Below are 23,811 nucleotides of genomic sequence, written 5' to 3' on the forward strand. Positions count from 1 at the left end.
AATCCAGTGGAAACTCGACCCCAGTACTGGAGCAGGAGGGCATATGAGTCCATCCTTTCAAGTTTAAAGGTGTCTTGTATGTAAATGTTTGGCCTCTCCGGTGGTGGTAGGTGGGCCTGGTGAGTTTGGACAGGTTTGACGTGTCCTAGGCACCTTTCTCTATCCATTCACACGAGCAGCAGATGAGGGACTTCTTTCCTTCTCTCTCTCTCATTTCTTTCTCTCTCGCTCGCTTCATTTTCCTAGCACTTGCAATTTCTCCCCCTCTCTTTCTCCCTCTCTCTCTCTTCCCTTGCGCGCTCTCTCGCTCTCTCTCGCTTTCCCTCTTCCTCTTTCTCTCTCTCTGACTCCCCCATTAATCTCTTTACACCTCTCTTTGCTGTGTCCTTCTCCACCTTTGTTTTCCATCCCTCCCCCTGTCTGAGTGTAGTGTGGTGTCAGACTCCGGTCCTGTCATGTCCCCCTGTCTGAGTGTAGTGTGGTGTCAGACTCCGGTCCTGTCATGTCCCCCTGTCTGAGTGTAGTGTGGTGTCAGACTCCGGTCCTGTCATGTCCCCCTGTCTGAGTGTAGTGTGGTGTCAGACTCCGGTCCTGGCATGCCCCCCTGTCTGAGTGTAGTGTGGTGTCAGACTCCGGTCCTGTCATGTCCCCCTGTCTGAGTGTAGTGTGGTGTCAGACTCCGGTCCTGGCATGTCTCCCTGTCTGAGTGTAGTGTGGTGTCAGACTCCGGTCCTGTCATGTCCCCCTGTCTGAGTGTAGTGTGGTGTCAGACTCCGGTCCTGTCATGTCCCCCTGTCTGAGTGTAGTGTGGTGTCAGACTCTGGTCCTGGCATGTCCCCCTGTCTGAGTGTAGTGTGGTGTCAGACTCCGGTCCTGTCATGTCCCCCTGTCTGAGTGTAGTGTGGTGTCAGACTCCGGTCCTGTCATGTCCCCCTGTCTGAGTGTAGTGTGGTGTCAGACTCCGGTCCTGGCATGTCCCCCTGTCTGAGTGTAGTGTGGTGTCAGACTCTGGTCCTGGCATGTCCCCCTGTCTGAGTGTAGTGTGGTGTCAGACTCCGGTCCTGTCATGTCCCCCTGTCTGAGTGTGGTGTCAGACTCCGGTCCTGGCATGTCCCCCTGTCTGAGTGTAGTGTGGTGTCAGACTCCGGTCCTGTCATGTCCCCCTGTCTGAGTGTAGTGTGGTGTCAGACTCCGGTCCTGTCATGTCCCCCTGTCTGAGTGTAGTGTGGTGTCAGACTCCGGTCCTGGCATGTCCCCCTGTCTGAGTGTAGTGTGGTGTCAGACTCCGGTCCTGGCATGTCCCCCTGTCTGAGTGTAGTGTGGTGTCAGACTCCGGTCCTGTCATGTCCCCCTGTCTGAGTGTAGTGTGGTGTCAGACTCCGGTCCTGTCATGTCCCCCTGTCTGAGTGTAGTGTGGTGTCAGACTCCGGTCCTGGCATGTCCCCATGTCTGAGTGTAGTGTGGTGTCAGACTCCGGTCCTGTCATGTCCCCCTGTCTGAGTGTAGTGTGGTGTCAGACTCCGGTCCTGGCATGTCCCCCTGTCTGAGTGTAGTGTGGTGTCAGACTCCGGTCCTGTCATGTCCCCCTGTCTGAGTGTAGTGTGGTGTCAGACTCCGGTCCTGTCATGTCCCCCTGTCTGAGTGTGGGGTCAGACTCCGGTCCTGTCATGTCCCCCTGTCTGAGTGTGGTGTCAGACTCCGGTCCTGTCATGTCCCCCTGTCTGAGTGTAGTGTGGTGTCAGACTCCGGTCCTGTCATGTCCCCCTGTCTGAGTGTAGTGTGGTGTCAGACTCCGGTCCTGTCATGTCCCCCTGTCTGAGTGTAGTGTGGTGTCAGACTCCGGTCCTGTCATGTCCCCCTGTCTGAGTGTAGTGTGGTGTCAGACTCCGGTCCTGTCATGTCCCCCTGTCTGAGTGTAGTGTGGTGTCAGACTACGGTCCTGTCATGTCCCCCTGTCTGAGTGTAGTGTGGTGTCAGACTCCGGTCCTGGCATGTCCCCCTTTCTGAGTGTAGTGTGGTGTCAGACTCCGGTCCTGTCATGTCCCCCTGTCTGAGTGTAGTGTGGTGTCAGACTCCGGTCCTGTCATGTCCCCCTGTCTGAGTGTAGTGTGGTGTCAGACTCCGGTCCTGGCATGTCCCCCTGTCTGAGTGTAGTGTGGTGTCAGACTCCGGTCCTGTCATGTCCCCCTGTCTGAGTGTGGTGTCAGACTCCGGTCCTGGCATGTCCCCATGTTGGTGTTCAGTAATGACGTTGTCAGAGTATTCTAGTAGCCTGTTAAAACAACAGAGATTTACCTCAGTGTGCCTCTGACATTAAGCATGTATAGTATGTTCCCCAGCTCACTACAGGCATCCTGCAAATGACTCCTCAGTCTGAACAAATGGCACCCTATTTCATGTGGAGTGCACTTTTATTGAGCTGAACCCTGATCAGAAGGAGTGCACTATGTAGAGGGAATAGGGTGCCATTTGGGACGCAGGATGAATAATGTGTGTGAGCCAGTAAAAACAACTCTTATCAGTAGAAGGGAACTCACATGGTTTAAAGTGAGTGTCGATGTCTTGACGAAGCTTGGCAGGAACAAATGTCAGTTCTTATATGAAGATAAATACAAAATGGGATTTTTATTTGATTTTTATTTGATGTGGCGACTGATTGTTACCAATGATAAAAGTATCAAGTTCACTTCTGACCATTGTCATGTTAATGAACATTTCCTGGAGAGACCTGAGCAAAGTCTGAGAATTCTTAGGAAGAATGTTGACTTTTGTCATTGTTAAAAGATAGATCATGTCTGGCATGTACACTAGTCCTTATATTTAGAGGTCCAGTACAAGTAACTGCTAGTAGACTCTTGATTCATTACAGATGGTGTAGAATGTCAGACTTGAGGAGGACTCCACTACCCAGCAGCCCTCACTAACAGGTTATTAATGGTGCCACATTTGATGAGGCATTACCATGGAGATAGATAGAGCACTATAGATGGCTATAACCAATCACAGACGCCATAATGTAACGCAGATACAAAGATGAGTCCTCTATCTGTGTGGCCATTACAGACACTTTTAATAGAGTGTTAGGGAGGGAGCACTGTAACAACGTTAACACGGGGAGTTCAACAGAGGAGTTTTGGCCAACAAGGGTATTTCACACACACACACTATACACATACACCCACATTATACCAATCCTGTGGATTTTTCTCCTCTTACGTTTGGTCTGTTTGTTTGTTTGTCTTCCGTTTTAATGCTGAGACTTGTTGGTCCTTCCTTAGTATTGACACAAACTTTGTCTTTGAGAAATAGTTTTCTTGTGTCTGTTTTTCTTGCCCTGACTTCTAATCGATGTCATCATGTGAATAATGGTACTCTGCTTTTAGTACCTCAGCTTTTCTCCAACTGGCCTCCTTCCCTCTGAGTGCTGCCACTCCATGCTAGCTTCCCAGCTAACTTTCTCTCTGTCCCTCTCCTCCCTTCCCCCCTCTTTCTCTCTCTCGTTTTCACTCTCTTTTCTGCGTACTGCTGCTGCTCCTGCTGTTCCCTCTTCTCCTCCGCTGCTCCATCCCTCGTTCGCTCCTGCTCTTTGTCTGTGGATCTATCCATCCATTGGACTCCTCCTCTCCCTCCCTCCTTCCGTCCATCCGTCCGTTGATCTGTCCATCACCACCAGTATGTCCTCCTGCAGAGCCCGTTGATGTTCACGGAGCAGATGCAGCAGGATGTGATCATGGTGTTGAAGTTCCCCAGCAACTCTCCCGTGGCCCATGTGGCCGCCAACACCCAGCCGGGCCTCGCCGCGCCCGCCATCATCACCGTCACCGCCAACCGCCTCTTCGCCGTCAACAAGTGGCACGGCCTGGCCGGTAAGAGGGGGATTGTAGGAAATGGAGTCTAAAGTAGGAATATCTTGTAGAAGTCAGCTGGATAATTTTTTTAACCTTTATTTAATTAGGCAAGTCGGTTAAGAACAAATTCTTGTTTTACAATGACGGCCTACCCCGGCCAAACCCTCCCCTAACCCGGATGACGCTGGGCCAATTGTGCGCCGCCCTATGGCTTGAAATGTACATTTAACCAATTCATTGAAATTCAACTCATATGTAGGATATGAGATATCAAGTCTGATTTCATGTAGCACGTCAAAGACCAGTACACAGAATAGAGAGTTTTGGAGCACACAGTTGAGGACTACACGTTTATCCACACACAGTTGAGGACTACACGTTTATCCACACACAGTTGAGGACTACACGTTTATCCACACACAGTTGAGGACTACACGTTTATCCACACACAGTTGAGGACTACACGTTTATCCACACACAGTTGAGGACTACACGTTTATCCACACACAGTTGAGGACTACACGTTTATCCACACACAGTTGAGGACTACACGTTTATCCACACACAGTATCGTATCCAAAGACCTTCAGTCAGTATTTATCTGTGTATCTCAACGAGAGCAGCCAATAGGCTTGTCTCTTTCATCTTCCCAGGACAGGACGTTGAATTCTGAGACAGTTGAGCGGTCCTCCTAAAAGGCAGGATCAAATGTGACACGTGCACTCTGCCAGCGTTAGGTTTCACTTCCTCATTGATGCATCAAGACCTCACTCCTCATGGTTTATTTATTAAACATCAACCCTGCTGTGGAATAACAGGGAAGGGGATATGGGATGAAGTCTGACGTTATGAAACTCAAAGACAATGAAGATTTGTAGATCTCATTGAGTTTGGAGCATTTTGTTTTGATGAGTGGATTTCATATGATATTGTTTGTGGTTAGATCTTGAATTGTTAATTATTTTAACTTGTTTATGGTACAAATCTGTATTATTAGAGGATGTTCAGATGTAAGGATTCACGATATTATCTTATTAACTTGTTTATTACTATGTATTATCAGAGTCAATTTGGAGTCACAGAAAACCGTTTTACAGCTAAATGTAACTCTTTGGTAGAGCGCTCTGGGGGACAATAGGCTTTGAGTGTGGCAAATTACATTTTAGCATCTCCCATATGGAACAGAAGCCAAAGTACTCCACAGGGCCAAATCACTGATATTAAACCCATCCTTCTTTCTGCATCCCACTCATTCCTTCCTCCCACACATCTCTTTTCCTCTCTCTCTCTCTCTCGCAGGTCATCAAGGCTCCTCTGTGCAGGACCAGCAGTACCAACTGCCCGTGGAAATAGACCCTCTGATAGGTATGCCGTGCGTGTGTGTGTGTGTGTGTGTGCGTGCGTGCGTGCGTGCGTGCGTGCGTGCGTGCGTGCGTGCGTGCGTGCGTGCGTTCAAATATGTGACTCTCTGTCTGTGTGTGTCTCTGGGATTCATTGTGATGGGCCAAGGCAGTGTCCCTGGCCAGTAGCTTGCTGTTGTTTCACAGCCTCTGCCCACCAACAGCCCCCTCGTCCTCTCATCCCCTGAAATAAATCCTCCACTCTGCTCTCTCCTCTGCTAAACCATTTGCATGCAAATTGGAATGCAATGAGCTGTGGCCTAGACTGGTATTTCATCATCAAGCTCGCCCTTCTCCTCTATCCCTCTCTCTCTCTCTCTCTCTCTCTCTCTCTTTCTCTCTTTCTCTCTCTCTTTCTCCCCTCTCTCCCCTCTCTCCCCTCTATCCCCTCTATCCCCTCTATCCCTCTCTCCTCTATCCCTCTCTCTCTCTCTCTCTCTCCTCTATCCCTCTCTCTCTCCATCTCTCACTTTCTCTCTCACAGTTTTTCCTACTCTCTCTTTCTCTCTGGTTTAATTTGAGCGGGGGAAAGGATCTATGTCAGTATAAATGAATATGAATGTGGTAATAATGTGTGATTGAGAATGCGCGGCGGGCGGATGTCAGGACAATATGGGCGCCTCTCATCACTCACGACTTGTTGATGAGGAGGCGAGCAGAGGAGCGGAGCGTTAGTGATGTATAGGATACACTGTCTGGGAGAGAGTGGTCAGAGACAGAGCTCTAGTGATGTATAGGATACACTGTCTGGGAGAGAGTGGTCAGAGACAGAGCTCTAGTGATGTATAGGATACACTGTCTGGGAGAGAGTGGTCAGAGACAGAGCTCTAGTGATGTATAGGATACACTGTCTGGGAGAGAGTGGTCAGAGACAGAGCTCTAGTGATGTATAGGATACACTGTCTGGGAGAGAGTGGTCAGAGGCAGAGCTCTAGTGATGTATAGGATACACTGTCTGGGAGAGAGTGGTCAGAGACAGAGCTCTAGTGATGTATAGGATACACTGTCTGGGAGAGAGTGGTCAGAGGCAGAGCTCTAGTGATGTATAGGATACACTGTCTGGGAGAGAGTGGTCAGAGACAGAGCTCTAGTGATGTATAGGATACACTGTCTGGGAGAGAGTGGTCAGAGGCAGAGCTCTAGTGATGTATAGGATACACTGTCTGGGAGAGAGTGGTCAGAGACAGAGCTCTAGTGATGTATAGGATACACTGTCTGGGAGAGAGTGGTCTGAGACAGAGCTCTAGTGATGTATAGGATACACTGTCTGGGAGAGAGTGGTCAGAGACAGAGCTCTAGTGATGTATAGGATACACTGTCTGGGAGAGAGTGGTCAGAGACAGAGCTCTTTCTCTCTCTCCTTTATTGTTCTCTCTCATTCTTCCTCTCTCTGTTGCTCTCTTGACCTCGCAAATGTTCTCTCTCTCTGTCTCGTTCTCTCTCGTCCAAACACACACACGTTTCCTCTAACGGTTGTCTAGTTAAAATGTCATTCCCACCAGCTCATCTCCATCCAGATCCATTTCTCCCCTTTTATGACCCTCCTTTTTATATACTGTGTGTGTGTGTCGTTTTATTTGCTTTGTAAACAACAAGTGTAGACTAACAGTGAAATCCTCACTTACAGGACCTTCCCAACAATGCAGAGAGAAATAAAATAGAGAAATAATAGAAAAGTAAAACCCGTACTAATACAAGTAATAATAAATACACAATGAGTAACAAGAACTTGACTATATACACGGGGTACCAGTACCAGTCGATATGCAGGGGTACGAGGTAATTGAGGTAGCTACGTACATATAACTAAGAATAAAGTGACCGATAATTAACAGTAGCAGCAGCGTATGTGATGAGACAGAAAAGTTAGTACAAAAAGGGTCAATGCAGATAGTCCAGGTAGCTATTGATTACTATTTAACTATTTAGCAGTCTTATGGCTTGGGGGGTAGAAGCTGTTCAGTGTTCTGTTGGTTCCAGACTTGGTGCATTGGTACCACTTGCTGTGCGGTAGCAGAGAGAACATGCTATGACTTGGGTGGTTGGAGACTTTGACAATTTTTAGGGCCTTCCTCAGACACTGCCTGCTATAGAGGTCCTGGATGGCAGGGAGCTCGGCCCCAGTGATGGACTGGGCCGTCGGCACTACCCTCTTTAGAGCCTTGCGGTCGGATGCCAAGCATTTGCCGTACCAAGCTGTGATGCAGCCAGTCAAGATGCTCTCAATGGTGCAGCTGTAGATGTTTTTGAGAATCTGGGGACCCATGCCAAATCTTTTCATCCACCTGAGGAGGAAGAGGTGTTGTCGTGCCCCCCCCCCCCCCCACGACTGTGTTGGTGTGTGCGGACCATGATACATCCTTAGTGATGTGAACATAGAGGAACTTGAAGCTCTCGACCTGCTCCACTGCAGCCCCGTCCATGTGAATGGGGGCGTGCTCGTCCCTCCGTTTCCTGTAGTCCACGATCGGTTCCTTGATCTTACTCATGTTGAGGGAGAGGTTGTTGTTCTGGACACCACACTGCTAAGTCTCTGACCTCCTCCCTATAGGCTGTCTGATCGTAGTCTGTGATCAGGCCTACCAATGCTGTGTCGTTGGCAAACTCACCAACTGGGACGGCCTGTCAGGAAGTCCAGGATCCAGTGTTCGGTGCCAGGGTTCTTAGCTTAGTGATGAGCTTGGAGGGCACTATGGTGTTGAACGCTGAGGTGTAGTCAATGAACAGCACTATCACATAGGTGTTCATCTTGTCCAGGTGGGAAAGGGCAGTGTGGAGTCCAATAGAGATTGTGTCATCTGTGGATCTGTTGGGGCGGATTGCGAATTGGAGTGTGTCCAGGGGGTCTGGGATGATGGTGTTGTGAGCCATGACCAGCCTTTCAAAGCATTTCATGGCTACAGATGTGAGTCCTATGGGGCGATAGTCATTTATACAGGTTACTATGGTGATCTTAGGCACAGGGACTATGGTGGTCTTCTTGAAACATGTAGGTATTACAGACTGGGTCAGGGAGAGGTTGAACATGTCAGTGAAGACACTTGTAAGCTTTGAGTATGCGTTCTGGTAATCCGTCTGGCCCTGCGGCCTTGAGTGTAAATTACCCTGTTTAAGGTCTTACTCACATTCTATCTCTGCAACTCACTCACAGCTCTGTTTTGTCACTTTTCAGCACCAGCCCACGCTCCACATCACATGTATAATGCGTGTGGTGAGGGGATATTTTCTTAACGTGTCATTTCTGTATTTATACTTCTCACATTCCACAAGGAGCTTCAGTTTAAACACACTAAATTGTATTTGACTGGCGGGGCTGCCGTAGCAGGGGGAAATGTTGATAATTGGTTTAAATATTCGTCAGACATGGCGTGCTGGTCTCTGTCAGGGATGCCTGGGCCGGACCCACACCTGTTCATCTTGAGTTAGAGCAGGAGAGAGAGAAGAGAGCCCGAGAGAAAGGGAGGATGAAGTCTAGAACCTAATGTGCCTGTTTGTTCCCTGGACACAGATTAAGTCTAGTCCAGGACTAAGAAATATTTTTAATGGAGATTCTGATAATGATATAGGATTCGACTTAATCTTTGTCCGGGAAACTGGCGCAGCATATCTTAATATCTTATCCACTACAAAGCACTTCATGATAGATGGCTACGTCTGCAAGGCCAAGGAAATGCACCAGTCTAAAACAGACATGGCCTTTGTTTTAGTCTGTTATTTCTTTTGTCTTTTCTCTCTCTCTCTCTCTCACCCACTCACTCACACACTCACACACAAACCTCCAACTCAGCGATAAGGGGCCAAAGTGGATTTAATTGATGTTGTCCTGACTATGCGTGGCTCCTCTCCTCTTCTTAGCTATTGGAAGACTTTTCTCCTTCTGGGGAGAGAGAGAATATGCACGCTCATCGTTACTCAAACTCTTAGGCCCAGTGGAAAATGGGAAACCCTTGTAAACGCCACGTCCTAGATGTTTTATGTATTCCCTCACAAATCAAACTGGTGCTGCTGCCGTGGCGATGAACGTGTGTAAACGCCATGCGTGACAAGTGTCGTAGTTGGTAGCTCCAGTAATGGTCTGATGTCTTTGTGAAAATGATTAACGCGGCGATATCGTAAAGGAAAACAATCGGATTTTATACAATATGTTTTTCCTCAGACTTACATGCTTTACTTAATGAATTACTGTGCAACATCTCAGTATGTATTTCTCTTCCTCACCTCACCTCCCCCTGTCCCCTCCTCCCTACCCCTCTCTACCTCCCTCCCCCTCTCTACCTCCCTCCCTCTCTCCCTCTCTCTCTCTCTCCCTCCCTCTCTCCCTCCCCATCCCCCTCACTCTCTCCCTCCCCATCCCCCTCCCTCTCTCCCTCCTTCTCCTCCACCCTCATCCTTCCACCTCCCTCCTCCTCTCCTTCCCCTCTCCAGCCAGTAACGTGGGGACCCACCGTCGTCAGATCACAGACCTGTTGGACCAGAGCATTCACATCCACTCTCAGTGTTTCATCATCACCGCAGACAACCGCTTCATCCTGCTCTGTGGCTTCTGGGACAAGAGCTTCCGCGTCTATTCCACTGACTCAGGTACAGCCTTTACAAATTTGCTCTGCCGAGTTCTATATAGGCAACTGACCCAGGTACAACCTTTATTGTAGAGTGACTTCAGAGTCCTATTCACTCCACTGACTCTGGTACTGCCCTTATGGATATGTTCATTAAGACTTCGATATAGTAATCTGACCCAGGTACAGTCTTTATACTTATTGCCCCTACAGATTCTTATTATCTTCTCTGACTCAGGTACAGCCCTTACAACCTAGATCCATATGAGCACTGTGTATATCACTGACTCAGAATCAGTACTTATTCTAGCGTCTAGAGCAACTTCAGAGTCTCATTATTCACTCCCCTTCACCCCATCAGAGCCCCGCGTTCTCAACTGACTCAGCCTACACTACACAGCTCCATCTGAGCCCTGTGTGCTTCACTGACTCAGCCTACACTACACAGCTCCATCAGAGCCCCGTGTTCTCAACTGACTCGGCCTTTACTACACAGCTCCATCTGAGCCCTGTGTGCTTCACTGACTCAGCCTTCACTACACAGCTCCATCAGAGCCCCGTGTTCTCAACTGACTCAGCCTTTACTACACAGCTCCATCTGAGCCCTGTGTGCTTCACTGACTCAGCCTACACTACACAGCTCCATCAGAGCCCCGTGTTCTCAACTGACTCGGCCTTTACTACACAGCTCCATCTGAGCCCTGTGTGCTTCACTGACTCAGGTACAGCCTTTACTACACAGCTCCATCTGAGCCCGGTGTCCTTCACTGACTCAGGAACAGCCTTTACTACACAGCTCCATCTGAGCCCTGTGTGCTTCACTGACTCAGGAACAGCCTTTTTGTATTTTGCTCTACCACAAATCGAATGTATTTATAAAGCCCTTTTTACATCAGCAGATGTCCCAAAGTGCTTATACAGAAACCCAGCCTAAAACCCCAAAAAGCATGCAATGCAGATGTAGCAATGCACCCCTTCTGAGTGCTCTGTAGTCAACTGACCCAGGTACAGCCTTTCAAATATAGTTCCATCAGAGGCCTGTATACTCCCCTGACCCGATTACAGCCCTTATTCTAGAGCGTCATTCAGTGTCCTATTAACTTCACCATTCATTTCACAGCCCCTAATCATCGACCCTTCCACAAGACACCTAATCCATCAGGTACAGCCTTTATAGTAGGTGTAGGTATAGCCCCATTAGATCCCTGTTTACTGTACTGACCCAGGCACAGCCTTTATAGTAGGTGTAGGTATAGCCCCATTAGATCCCTGTTTACTGTACTGACCCAGGTACAGCCTTTATAGTAGGTGTAGGTATAGCCCCATTAGATCCCTGTTTACTGTACTGACCCAGGTACAGCCTTTATAGTAGGTGTAGGTATAGCCCCATTAGATCCCTGTTTACTGTACTGACCCAGGTACAGCCTTTATAGTAGGTGTAGGTATAGCCCCATTAGATCCCTGTTTACTGTACTGACCCAGGTACAGCCTTTATAGTAGGTGTAGGTATAGCCCCATTAGATCCCTGTTTACTGTACTGACCCAGGTACAGCCTTTATAATAAGCATAGGTATATAAGCATAGGTATAGCCTCTATCCTCCAGCTCCATACGTCTCCAGCTACATCTGTCTCCCGGCTACGTCTCTGTCTCCCGGCTACGTCTCTGTCTCCCGGCTACGTCTCTGTCTCCCGGCTACGTCTCTGTCTCCCGGCTACGTCTCTGTCTCCCGGCTACGTCTCTGTCTCCCGGCTACGTCTCTGTCTCCCGGCTACGTCTCTGTCTCCCGGCTACGTCTCTGTCTCCCGGCTACGTCTCTATATGTCCCGGCTACGTCTCTATATGTCCCGGCTACGTCTCTATATGTCCCGGCTACGTCTCTGTCTCCCGGCTACGTCTCTATATGTCCCGGCTACGTCTCTATATGTCCCGGCTACGTCTCTATATGTCCCGGCTACGTCTCTATATGTCCCGGCTACGTCTCTGTCTCCCGGCTACGTCTCTATATGTCCCGGCTACGTCTCTATATGTCCCGGCTACGTCTCTGTCTCCCGGCTACGTCTCTATATGTCCCGGCTACGTCTCTATATATCCCAGCTACGTCTCTATATGTCCCGGCTACGTCTCTATATGTCCCGGCTACGTCTCTGTCTCCCGGCTACGTCTCTATATGTCCCGGCTACGTCTCTATATGTCCCGGCTACGTCTCTATATGTCCCGGCTACGTCTCTGTCTCCCGGCTACGTCTCTATATGTCCCGGCTACGTCTCTATATATCCCAGCTACGTCTCTATATGTCCCGGCTACGTCTCTATATATCCCAGCTACGTCTCTATATGTCCCGGCTACGTCTCTATATGTCCCGGCTACGTCTCTATATGTCCCGGCTACGTCTCTATATGTCCCGGCTCCGTCTCTATATGTCCCGGCTACGTCTCTATATATCCCGGCTACGTCTCTATATGTCCCGGCTCCGTCTCTATATGTCCCGGCTACGTCTCTATATATCCCAGCTACGTCTCTATATGTCCCGGCTCCGTCTCTATATGTCCCGGCTCCGTCTCTATATGTCCCGGCTCCGTCTCTATATGTCCCGGCTACGTCTCTATATGTCCCGGCCACGTCTCTATATGTCCCGGCTACGTCGGCTACGTCTCTATATATCCCGGCTACGTCTCTATATGTCCCGGCTACGTCTCTATATATCCCGGCCACGTCTCTATATGTCCCGGCCACGTCTCTATATGTCCCGGCTCCGTCTCTATATATCCCGGCTACGTCTCTATATGTCCCGGCTCCGTCTCTATATGTCCCGGCTCCGTCTCTATATGTCCCGGCCACGTCTCTATATATCCCGGCTACGTCTCTATATATCCCGGCTACGTCTCTATATGTCCCGGCTCCGTCTCTATATGTCCCGGCTCCGTCTCTATATATCCCGGCTACGTCTCTATATATCCCGGCTCCGTCTCTATATGTCCCGGCTCCGTCTCTATATGTCCCGGCTCCGTCTCTATATGTCCCGGCTCCGTCTCTATATGTCCCGGCTCCGTCTCTATATATCCCGGCTCCGTCTCTATATATCCCGGCTCCGTCTCTATATGTCCCGGCTCCGTCTCTATATGTCCCGGCTACGTCTCTATATGTCCCGGCTACGTCTCTATATGTCCCGGCTACGTCTCTATATGTCCCGGCTCCGTCTCTATATGTCCCGGCTCCGTCTCTATATGTCCCGGCTACGTCTCTATATGTCCCGGCTCCGTCTCTATATGTCCCGGCTACGTCTCTATATGTCCCGGCTCCGTCTCTATATATCCCGGCTCCGTCTCTATATGTCCCGGCTCTCATCTACAACCCTATTCAGAACCACTCTGGAGATCTACAAAAGGCATGTGATTCAATTTTGAAAGGCAGAAGCTCTCTATCTCCCCATCTCCTGTAAAGAGGGAAAGAGGGGCAGGGAAGAGAGAGACCATTGTGTGTCTGTCTCAGGGGTGTGTGACCCTAATACGGTTTTAATCCTACACGCGTTCAACAGCTGCTGTCCCGCTCCCCGTAGCCCCCCAGGTTAAAGAATAGGACTGATTTGATCAATTTACAACACTTGATTTGGAAACAGCGACACTCTCCTCCCTCTCCACCTTGCTCATAGTGTCCTGTTGATTGAATGTAATCTGAAATTGAAGTGGGTGGGGGTGTATTTAAAGGGATAGTTCTCCCAAATGACATATTGGTTTCCTTACCCTGTAAGCGGTCTATGGACAAGGTATAACAGCAATCCATACTTATGGTTTAGCATTTGTGGCACAAATACCATTCATCCATGGGACTGATATTAGCATTGTTTCGCCTCATGTTCAAATCATCTACAAGTGACTTTGTTGAGCTTCACAATCAATTTGAGATACTTTTTTAGATACTTAAAACCTGTAACACCCACGTGTTAGAATGAAGTCTTAGATTTGGCATAGTTCCTGCGCTGTGCAGAAATTAATCCATAATTAGGAGTCTATAATTATTTTCTAGTGTATATATGAACTGTCAGACATTTTTTATATTACATAGCTATGATGTCTTGGTTAACTGTGTCTGTAAGAAGCTGAGCCAGACTGCGGACACACACACTACAATTATCCCTCTTTTTATCCAGATAAAAGGTAATTATGAAACAGACAGTGAAGCTGACACCCAGACAGAAATGCACCCTGGGTTACAGAACAGTGAAGTGTGTCTGCAATACTAGATAAATATTCACTGACTGACTGTAGAGGTCACAGTATGACGAGGGTAATGCCTGTTAGACAGCCATGGTGCTGTTACTATGGGCCTGCAATCTGACAGCAATTACACACACACACACACACACACACACACACACACACACACACACACACACACACACGTGTGAATACACAAGTGCACACACAAACACCAAGAGAAAATATTTACACTCGTGTGAAGATCAGTGTGAGGCTGTGAGCTCATCTGGAAGGTGTAGAATAGTTAAGACAGCAGGCACATGCAACAAGACAGCAGGCACATGCAACAACTCTGTATATTAATGGTTCAGAGAGTGTGTTTTTTGCTCAGCACATTTGTTTGCAAGTAGATGGTTTACATGATGGAATATTGAGACATTTTATGTTAATGTTTGCCATTAGTGTTGTTGCTGTAATACTACTGTAAATTGTGTTGCTTCTATGTCAAATGCCAAATACAGTACATAAAGTACTGTAAAATAAATTGCTACTGTATTTAATATTTCATAACTAGAATAAAAATTAGATGGCTGTGGCTCATAGTGTGTGTGTGTGTGTGTGTGTGTGTGTGTGTGTGTGTGTGTGTGTGTGTGTGTGTGTGTGTGTGTGTGTGTGTGTGTGTGTGTGTGTGTGTGTGTGTGTGTGTGTGTGTGTGTGTGTGTGTGTGTGTTTCCAGGGAAGCTGACCCAGATAGTGTTTGGTCACCGTGACGTGGTGACGTGTCTGGCCAGGTCTGAGTCGTACATCGGAGGGGACTGCTACGTCCTGTCAGGCTCCAGAGACGCCACATTACTGCTCTGGTACTGGAACGGAAAACACAGCAGCATCGGAGAGAACCCCGGAAGTAAGTACACCTTCTATGCTAGGGGGGGAAATCCTACAGTAACATGAAGAGTACGTCTGCGTTTACACAGGCAGCCCAATTCAGATTTATTTTTTCTCTTACTAATTGGTCTTTTGACCAATCAGATCAGCTCTTTTGCCAATAATTGGGAAAACAATCAGAATAGGGCTGCCTGTGTAGAGTACCACACTGTCGCCCAGAACCCTCTCTCTCAGAGACAGGTCTGACTGTATTTACGGCCCCAGTCTGTAAAGTAACAGCTAGTTTCATCTGACCACACTAGGTCTCCAACACACAGATTGGATTTCAGGGAACTGGCTGTGGTCAAGAAATGGGCTCTCGCTCTGTAGTGTGTGTGTGTGTGTCTGTGTGTGTGTGTGTGTGTGTGTGTGTGTGTGTGTGTGTGTGTGTGTGTGTGTGTGTGTGTGTGTGTGTGTGTGTGTGTGTGTGTGTTAGAGAGAAAGTTAGTGTGTGTGAGAGAAAGTTAGTGTGTGTGTGCGCACATACATGTGTGTGTTGTCCCTCCATGTGTGTGTGAGTGAGAGTCCGAGGACCACTTAGAGACGGTAAATGTGACGTGGGGGTCGCTGGTCACATGGAAGCCCACCACCTTCCATCTGATACGGGGTTAGAACAGTCATGAGAAGTGCAAAACGTTACCGTTGGGGGCCGCCCCTTACAGCCCTTACTCTTACCATGACATATGACACGGACCGTGATGATCAAAGGGCTAAACACACAGCACAGAGCAGTGAGAGTCACTGCCTCCATGGTACTAATTTGGCTGGCTTAGAGACCCTTACATCCTGTTAAGTGCTCTGCTACAAATGGACTGCAATTTATGACAAATTGTGATTTGGTTAATAAGACACATCGGTTGTTGATCTGGAACACGGAACGTTAGATGATAGCGTGTCACTGACCTCATCTGGTGTTTTGGATGTGGATGTCGCAGTCTTTCCCACCACAAGTGGAATTTACCAAGAGGTCTTTCTAAAACTAAAACAAACCAAGGTCTACGGTACAGGTCTACGGGGAAAGTGGGCATGTTGATTAAGTTACAAAATACAGACTTTTGGCTGCTATTTTACAGATTTGGCTGCTATTTTACAGATTTGGCTGCTATTTTACAGATTTTGGCTGCTATTTTACAGATTTTGGCTGCTATTTTACAGAATTTGGCTGCTATTTTGTGATTTAGCAGTCGAGGTATTCCTTGTTTCCGAGGTGTAAATTACCATTGACCCGCATATTCGGTTAATTCTAAATTATATAAATAATTAGATGTATAATATATTACCATATGAGGTTATTACTTCACACATGGATGATTACATCACTCTGAGTACAATCAGTAGAAATGTACATTTCATTAATAAAACATGCATACTGTGGGCTGTGTTCATTTATACCAAATAGATCAAACAAGAAAAGATAATTACATTCTACATACGTATATGATGTGTGTGCCTTATGAATCCCCAATTCCACATCGGCTACGCGTGATTTTAAGGTTGGCAGATTTGATTGAATGGGGCAGTTGGCATAGGAGTAGGGTATCTGTGTCGATATGTACATTGTTCTTCCACTGCCTCAGGCAGTGCCAGTTTGCATGGTGTACAGTCTAGTAGTGAATCTAGCGTGTGTGTTTGTATAAAGTGTGTGTGTGTACAGTGCCTTCAGAAAGTATTCATACCCATTGACTTATTCCACATTTTGTTGTGTTACAGCCTGAATTTAAAATGGATTAAATATATCTATTTTTCTCTTACCCATCTATACTCAAAAACCCCATAATGACAAATAGAAAACATGATTTTAGAAATGTTACCAAAGTTATTGAAAATGAAATATAGAAATATCTAATTTACATAAGTATTCACACCCCTGAGTCAATACTTTGTAGAAGCAGTCTTTCTGGGTAAGTCTCTAAGAGCTTTCCACACCTGGATTGTACAACACTTGCCCATTATTATTTTCAAAATTCTTCAAGCTCTTGTCAAATTGGTTGTTGATCATTGCTAGACAACCATTTTCAGGTCTTGCCATAGATTTTCAAGTAGATTTAAGTCAGAACTGTATCTCGGCCACTCAAGAACATTCAATGTCGTCTTGGTAAGCAGCTCCAGTGTATATTTGGACTTGTGTTTTAGGTTGTTGTCCTGCTGAAAAGTGAATTTGTCTCCGTGTCTGGTGAACAGCAGACTGAACTATGTTTTCCTCTAGGATTTTGCCTGTGCTTAGCTCCATTACGTTTATCTTTTATCCTGAAAAACTCCCCAGTCCTTAACGATTACAAGCATACCCATAACATGTTGCAGCCACTAATATGCTGGAAAATATGGAGAGTGGTACTCAGTAATGTGTTGTATTGGATTTGCCCCAAACATAACACTTTGTATTATATAACACCTGAAACCCCACCTCTTTAAGGAATACCTAGGATAGGATAAAGTAATCCTTCTAACCCCCCCTCCCCCTTAAAAGAGTTAGATGCACTATTGTAAAGTGGCTGTTCCACTGGATATCATAAGGTGAATGCACCAATTTGTAAGTCGCTCTGGATAAGAGCGTCTGCTAAATGACTTAAATGTAAATGTATTCAGGACAACAAGTTAATTGCTTTGTCACATTTTTTGCAGTATTACTTTAGTGCCTTGGAGTATTTGTGTTCTGGATGTTTTGGTGTATTTGTGTTCTGTACAGGCATCCTTATTTTCCCTCTGTCAATTAGGTCAATTATTGTGGAGTAACTACAATGTTGTTGATCCATCCTCAGTTTTCTCCTATCACAGCCAATTAACTCTGTAACTGTTTTAAAGTCACCATTGGCACTCATGGTGAAATCCCTGAGCGGTTTCCTTCCTCTCCGGCATCTGAGTTAGGAAGGACACCTGTATCTTTGTCGTGACTGGGTGTATTGATACACCATCCAAAGTGTAACTTCACCATGCTTGAATGGATATTCAATGTCTTTTTAATAAAATATATTTTATTTATCTACCAATAGTAGGTGCCCTTATTTGCGAGGCATTGGAAAACCTTCCTGGTCTTTGTGGTTAAATCTGTGTTTGAAATTCACTGCTCGACTGGGGGACCTTACAGATAATTGTATGTGTGGGGAACAGAGATCGGATAGTCATTTAAAAATCATGTTAAACACTAAGTCCATGCAACTTATTGGTACTTTTAAGCATTTCTACTACTGAACTAATTTAGGCTTGCCATAACAAAGGGCTTGAATACTTATTGACTCAAGACATTTCAGCTTTTCATTTGTAAAAATGTTTATAAACATAATTCCACTTTGACATCATGGGGTATTGTGTGTTGACCTGTGACACATTGAGAATTTTTTTTATTTTTTTATTTTTTTTATTCAGTCTATAACTCAACAAAATGTGGAAAAAGTCAAGCAGTGTAAATACATTTCTTAAGGCTGTATCTGTATATGTGCATCTGTTATTCTTCGTCCTTAGTCTGAGCCAGCCAGCCTGCGTTGTGTACAGAGTAGTTTGTGTGAATCAAGTCTGTCTCTGTGTCGGTCTCTCTGTGTCGGTCTCTCTGTGTCGGTCTCTCTGTGTCGGTCTCTCTGTGTCGGTCTCTCTGTGTCGGTCTCTCTGTCTCGGTCTCTGAGTGTGTGTGCATCTGTTATTCTCCAGCCTGCCATGTTCTGCGTGGTGCAGCAGTGAGTTTTAGCAGCAGTACTTTAATCAGTCCGGCCCACCACCACAATATGATGCTCCATTGCTCTGGACCGCATCAGGGTCTGCTAACCATAGGGCACGAACGAACACACACACACACACACACACACACACACACACACACACACACACACACACACACACACACACACACACACACACACACACACACACACACACCAGAGATTCCTTTATTCTCCCGCCAAACACAGTGCTTTCAAGTTCAGCCCCCTAACACACACACACACACAGACAGACACACACGCTAGTTCCTGTTTAGCTGCTGGCTGACATAGATTAGCCTTCTCTGTGCCAAATGTGTCTGCAGTATCCAAATCGTACATTTGCACACACACACTACACACACATCTACACAATCAGTGCCTGCTCCGTACACTGTTCTCTGTGTGAGTGAAGGGCAGTAGAGAGCATGCACAGTGGGAGGGGATTCTGCAGACTATACTGACCTCTGGTGGCTCAACGGTAGAACACACAGGTTTATGGGTTGTTCCCCCCACATTTTAAACCATTACTTTTTAATAAAGATACATTTAGGAAGTAGCCTCTAGATAATCATTCAGTGAACAACAGCTGAAATTATATATTTTTTCTTTCTAAGCATTACACACACACACACATTTATCTTTCCCAAGGTAAATGATACCCTTCTCAGTACACACACACACACACACACACACACACATTTCTCTTTCCCCAGGTAAGTGATACCCTTTTCGGTCTACACACACACACACACACACACACACACACACACGTTAGCAGTGTTGGTTTTATGTATTATATTGTAATCAGATGTCTGCCTAATGCAAACCAAATGGTGGTGAGCAGCTCAAAAGGTTAAACGATACACCAATATATCAGTTTTATTGATCTGCCACGGGCAAAATCCGACATCACGCTTTAATCCTCGCCGTTGTAGGGCATAAATCAGCGTTTCTGACGTTTAGGATGTTTGACAGTTAACTTAATGAAATCTATACATGGAGAGATCATGACCTGTTGGTCTGGTGTGGCCACAGTGTCAGCATGGTGGAACGTAGTTGGAAAGTCGTCAGGGTGCCTGCCTGGGCCTTTAAAAGCCGTTAAAATATTTCACTGAAATGAACATAAAGGGCTTGTCCATCATACCAGGAGCCTTTTTACTTTACAGGGGAGGTCAGTGGAGGTACAGAACTTTCTGCCTTTACTGTGTTTAGGGTTACTAACCACCAAGCTGAAGGCAGTTAGTGTATCGGAGGAGTCTGCACTAATGAAAGATTTATACACGTTGTGTTTTTACTCCAGAAAGTTCAGGAGTCAGTCATTTATGTGTATTGAGTTAAACTAAACCAAAGTCTAATTCAATTGCAGAGTGAAGTTGTTAAATGTGCAGTCAAAATACTCAAATTTATACCAACGCTTGTTGATTTGCACAATGGCTATATAGTGGGAAAAGGGCTAGTGAAAGAGGCACATCAATGTTGAACATAGTCAGCTATCTCCTAGGTATGTTCTCTACAACATCAATGGTGAACATAGTCAGCTATCTCCTAGGTATGTTCTCTACAATATCAATGGTGAACATAGTCAGCTATCTCCTAGGTATGTTCTCAACAACATCAATGGTTAACATTGTCAGCTATCTCCAAGGTATGTTCTCTACAACATCAATGGTGAACATAGTCAGCTATCTCCTAGGTATGTTCTCTACAATATCAATGGTGAACATAGTCAGCTATCTCCTAGGTATGTTCTCTACAACAGCAATGGTGAACATTGTCAGCTATCTCCTAGGTATGTTCTCTACAATATCAATGGTGAACATAGTCAGCTATCTCCTAGGTATGTTCTCTACAACATCAATGGTGAACATAGTCAGCTATCTCCTAGGTATGTTCTCTACAACATCAATGGTGAACATAGTCAGCTATCTCCTAGGTATGTTCTCTACAACATCAATGGTGAACATAGTCAGCTATCTCCTAGGTATGTTCTCTACAACATCAATGGTGAACATAGTCAGCTATCTCCTAGGTATGTTCTCTACAACATCAATGGTGAACATTGTCAGCTATCTCCTAGGTATGTTCTCTACAATATCAATGGTGAACATAGTCAGCTATCTCCTAGGTATGTTCTCTACAACATCAATGGTGAACATAGTCAGCTATCTCCTAGGTATGTTCTCTACAACATCAATGGTGAACATAGTCAGCTATCTCCTAGGTATGTTCTCTACAACATCAATGGTGAACATAGTCAGCTATCTCCTAGGTATGTTCTCTACAACATCAATGGTGAACATAGTCAGCTATCTCCTAGGTATGTTCTCTACAACATCAATGGTGAACATAGTCAGCTATCTCCTAGGTATGTTCTCTACAACATCAATGGTGAACATAGTCAGCTATCTCCTAGGTATGTTCTCTACAACATCAATGGTGAACATAGTCAGCTATCTCCTAGGTATGTTCTCTACAACATCAATGGTGAACATAGTCAGCTATCTCCTAGGTATGTTCTCTACAACATCAATGGTGAACATTGTCAGCTATCTCCTAGGTATGTTCTCTACAACATCACTCCTCAGAACGTGCTATTCCAATCCTCAAGGCTCAGCAAAGTAACAGCATATTATATAGGTGGCTCCCATGTAAAACAATTCGGTATTTAACAACCATGTCCATTCTAGCTTTTCCATTTCTATGACTTCCTTCTTGAAGTGCTGTCTGTCGGTCTGTCTCCTGCTGTAGTTGAACTTGACCCTGTCCTCTCCTCTGTTTGAGAATACCCAGGGCACCGTGCGAGACGTGGCGTTGAGACGCCCTCTGTCTGATAGTGAACTCCTAATGAACTGCAGTGTGGGACTGACTGTGGTACAGTGCTTTAGCAGCTTTAGTATGACCTCTGACCTCTCACCCCACATCAAAGGGAGCAGGGGTCAGCTGGGACCCCCTGTTAAACACCAATATTATCAGTGCAGCAACCTGGCTCCTGTAAAGCACCACAAAGTGGCAGGCAGACTTTACCATCCCTCAGAGAGAGAGAGAGAGAGAGAGAGGGAGGGAGGGAGGGAGGGAGGGATAGAGGGAGGGAGGAAGGAAGGGTGAGAGAGGGGGGGTAAGGTTGGACTCTTTCTTCTCTGTCTACTCTGCAGTGCATGTCCATTGGCTGTATTTACTTAACAAGTTTCATCACTGACTGATGTAGTGGTCAACATTGTGGTATATCCAACAGTGGGCAGTACCAGTATTGGCAGGACAGGTGTTGATTGGTTGGAGCTAACCCAGGGCAGAACTCTTGTTTGGGCTCTTGTCTCTGACGGCTCAGCCCAACGCAAGTGAATGATGGGCTGTTCTTTTTGGCACATCTCTTTCTCTTCTCCTCATCTCCTAAAGGACGGTGTCAGAGCACAGTCTCTTGTCTGGAGGCATCTGGAGTTGGTTAGGCTCTTCTGGGGGAGTACAGTGTATTAAAGGAAGAGGGAGACTGTTAGTGACAAGTGTTGGAGAGAGAGAGTGGAGATGATATCGCTGGATGAGTCCTGTCTGTTTGCTGAGAGAGGTGGGGGTGAGTTGGGAGTGTGTGTTTTGGTCTTGGTCTCTGATGAAGAATAATTATTCTAGAATAAATGGCAGCTACTATGCTCTAGTTCTAGTGATGGTCAGAGTCCACCACATATCCACCCACTCTTAAATAAGGAACAATTCTCACAACCACCCACACCCAGTCGGTAAAACCACTGACCGTTATGATGAGAGCTCGTCAGAATCACTCTGCATTGTTTTATAGCCGGAGCACATACTCTGACAATATGTTGCCATTCGTTTCTGAATTCTCATTTCTATGTGGTGAAATGCATGACCATTAAGTGGGTCTTCCACTTTGAATATACCAAGCATCACATTCTGAGGCACTATGACTTATAGGGAAATGATTGTGTGGATTTACCGCCCTCTAGTGGCTGTAAAATGAACATGCCCACACCTGATTTCCATTGGCTAACGTGCGTTTGTGTGTTTTTCCCCAGCTGAGTTTGTGACGCCCAGAGCCATCCTGACGGGTCATGACTGTGAGGTGACCTGCGCCAGTGTGTGTGCCGAGCTGGGACTGGTCATCAGTGGCTGCAGAGGTGAGTGTGTGTGTGGATCAACCCGAGGCCTCTTGCTACAGACTAGGTTCAAAAGTAACTTAGATCTTGGTCACACTGACAATATGAATGTCAGAACAGTGAACACTTTCATACTGAACAACCTCATACTGTCAATGTAGACAGGTCTGTAAGTCGCTTTGGATTTAGAAGAAGAAATGACCATGTTATAATGTCATTATGATGATAAACCCGTGAGTGAATCAGTGGAAATCAGAGCCTGGTTAGTAACTTCTATGTTCCTCCACTCACAGAGGGCCCGTGTCTGATCCATTCCATGAATGGGGACCTGCTGCGGACCCTGGAGGGCCCGGGGGGCTGCGTGGAGCCCCGTCTCATCCAGTCCTCTACAGAGGGCCACGCCGTGGTCTACTACGACAAGGGACACTTCTGCTTCTTCTCCATCAACGGAAAGCTGCTGGGACACATGGAGGTGGAGGAGAACATCAGGGTAAAGGAACCCACTGATATAGAGGGACAAAGTCATTTCATTAAGCTTCTAACGGTTTTAATGTTTTGTTGGAAAGCCTAGTGTACACACGTTTTGACCTTCATCAAGTTCAAAGTAAGGTGCTTATTTCTAGAGTGGGCTGCCTCTCTCTGTTCTATTCTACTGGTCTGGGAAAGTTTCTGTGCTTCATCATGCCAGTGGTCTGCTCTCTGATTAAAGGACAGCTCTGTGGTCTGTCTGCCTCAGGGCATACACATCTACCAAACCCCTCACGCACACACACATGCGCGCACACACACACTTCTAGCCTAGGAAGTACCAGGTCAAAGGCTCTTTACTTCCATTTCTCCTCCAACCTCTCCTCTCCCCCAGTCCAGACAAGTCTCTTTGATCCTGGGCTCCCGTGTCGAGTCCTATCAGGTCTTAGTGCTGGTTCAACATGGCAGGAGGGCGGACATTCTCCCAGTCCTAGCCCCATTAACAACCCTCAGGCACCACCCGACACATTCCCACATTTCACATTTCCTGCCTCACGGCTACGGTGTCACAAAATGGCCCCCGCTCTTTGGCCAGTTTCCCTTTACCCCTGTTTCC

The 23,811-nt window shown here is 46.5% G+C and overlaps 1 protein-coding gene across 3 annotated transcripts in view; it reads left to right on the forward strand.

Annotated features, from left to right (window-relative positions):
- LOC139579136 (lipopolysaccharide-responsive and beige-like anchor protein) overlaps window positions 1-23,811 on the forward strand; it is a 310,713-nt gene that overhangs the window by 279,601 nt on the left and 7,301 nt on the right. For 2 of the 3 annotated variants that reach the window (XM_071407446.1, XM_071407448.1), the window contains 6 exons: window positions 3,689-3,866; window positions 5,148-5,213; window positions 9,674-9,829; window positions 14,742-14,909; window positions 22,647-22,748; window positions 23,021-23,217. In XM_071407446.1, coding sequence (XP_071263547.1) covers window positions 3,689-3,866; window positions 5,148-5,213; window positions 9,674-9,829; window positions 14,742-14,909; window positions 22,647-22,748; window positions 23,021-23,217 — 867 coding nt within the window. Of the gene's footprint in view, window positions 1-3,673; window positions 3,867-5,147; window positions 5,214-9,673; window positions 9,830-14,741; window positions 14,910-22,646; window positions 22,749-23,020; window positions 23,218-23,811 lie in introns of all 3 variants that reach the window. The other variant, XM_071407447.1, reaches the window with a different exon arrangement.

Source organism: Salvelinus alpinus, chromosome 6 (genome assembly GCF_045679555.1).
Source record: "Salvelinus alpinus chromosome 6, SLU_Salpinus.1, whole genome shotgun sequence".
NCBI classification, from domain to species: domain Eukaryota; kingdom Metazoa; phylum Chordata; class Actinopteri; order Salmoniformes; family Salmonidae; genus Salvelinus; species Salvelinus alpinus.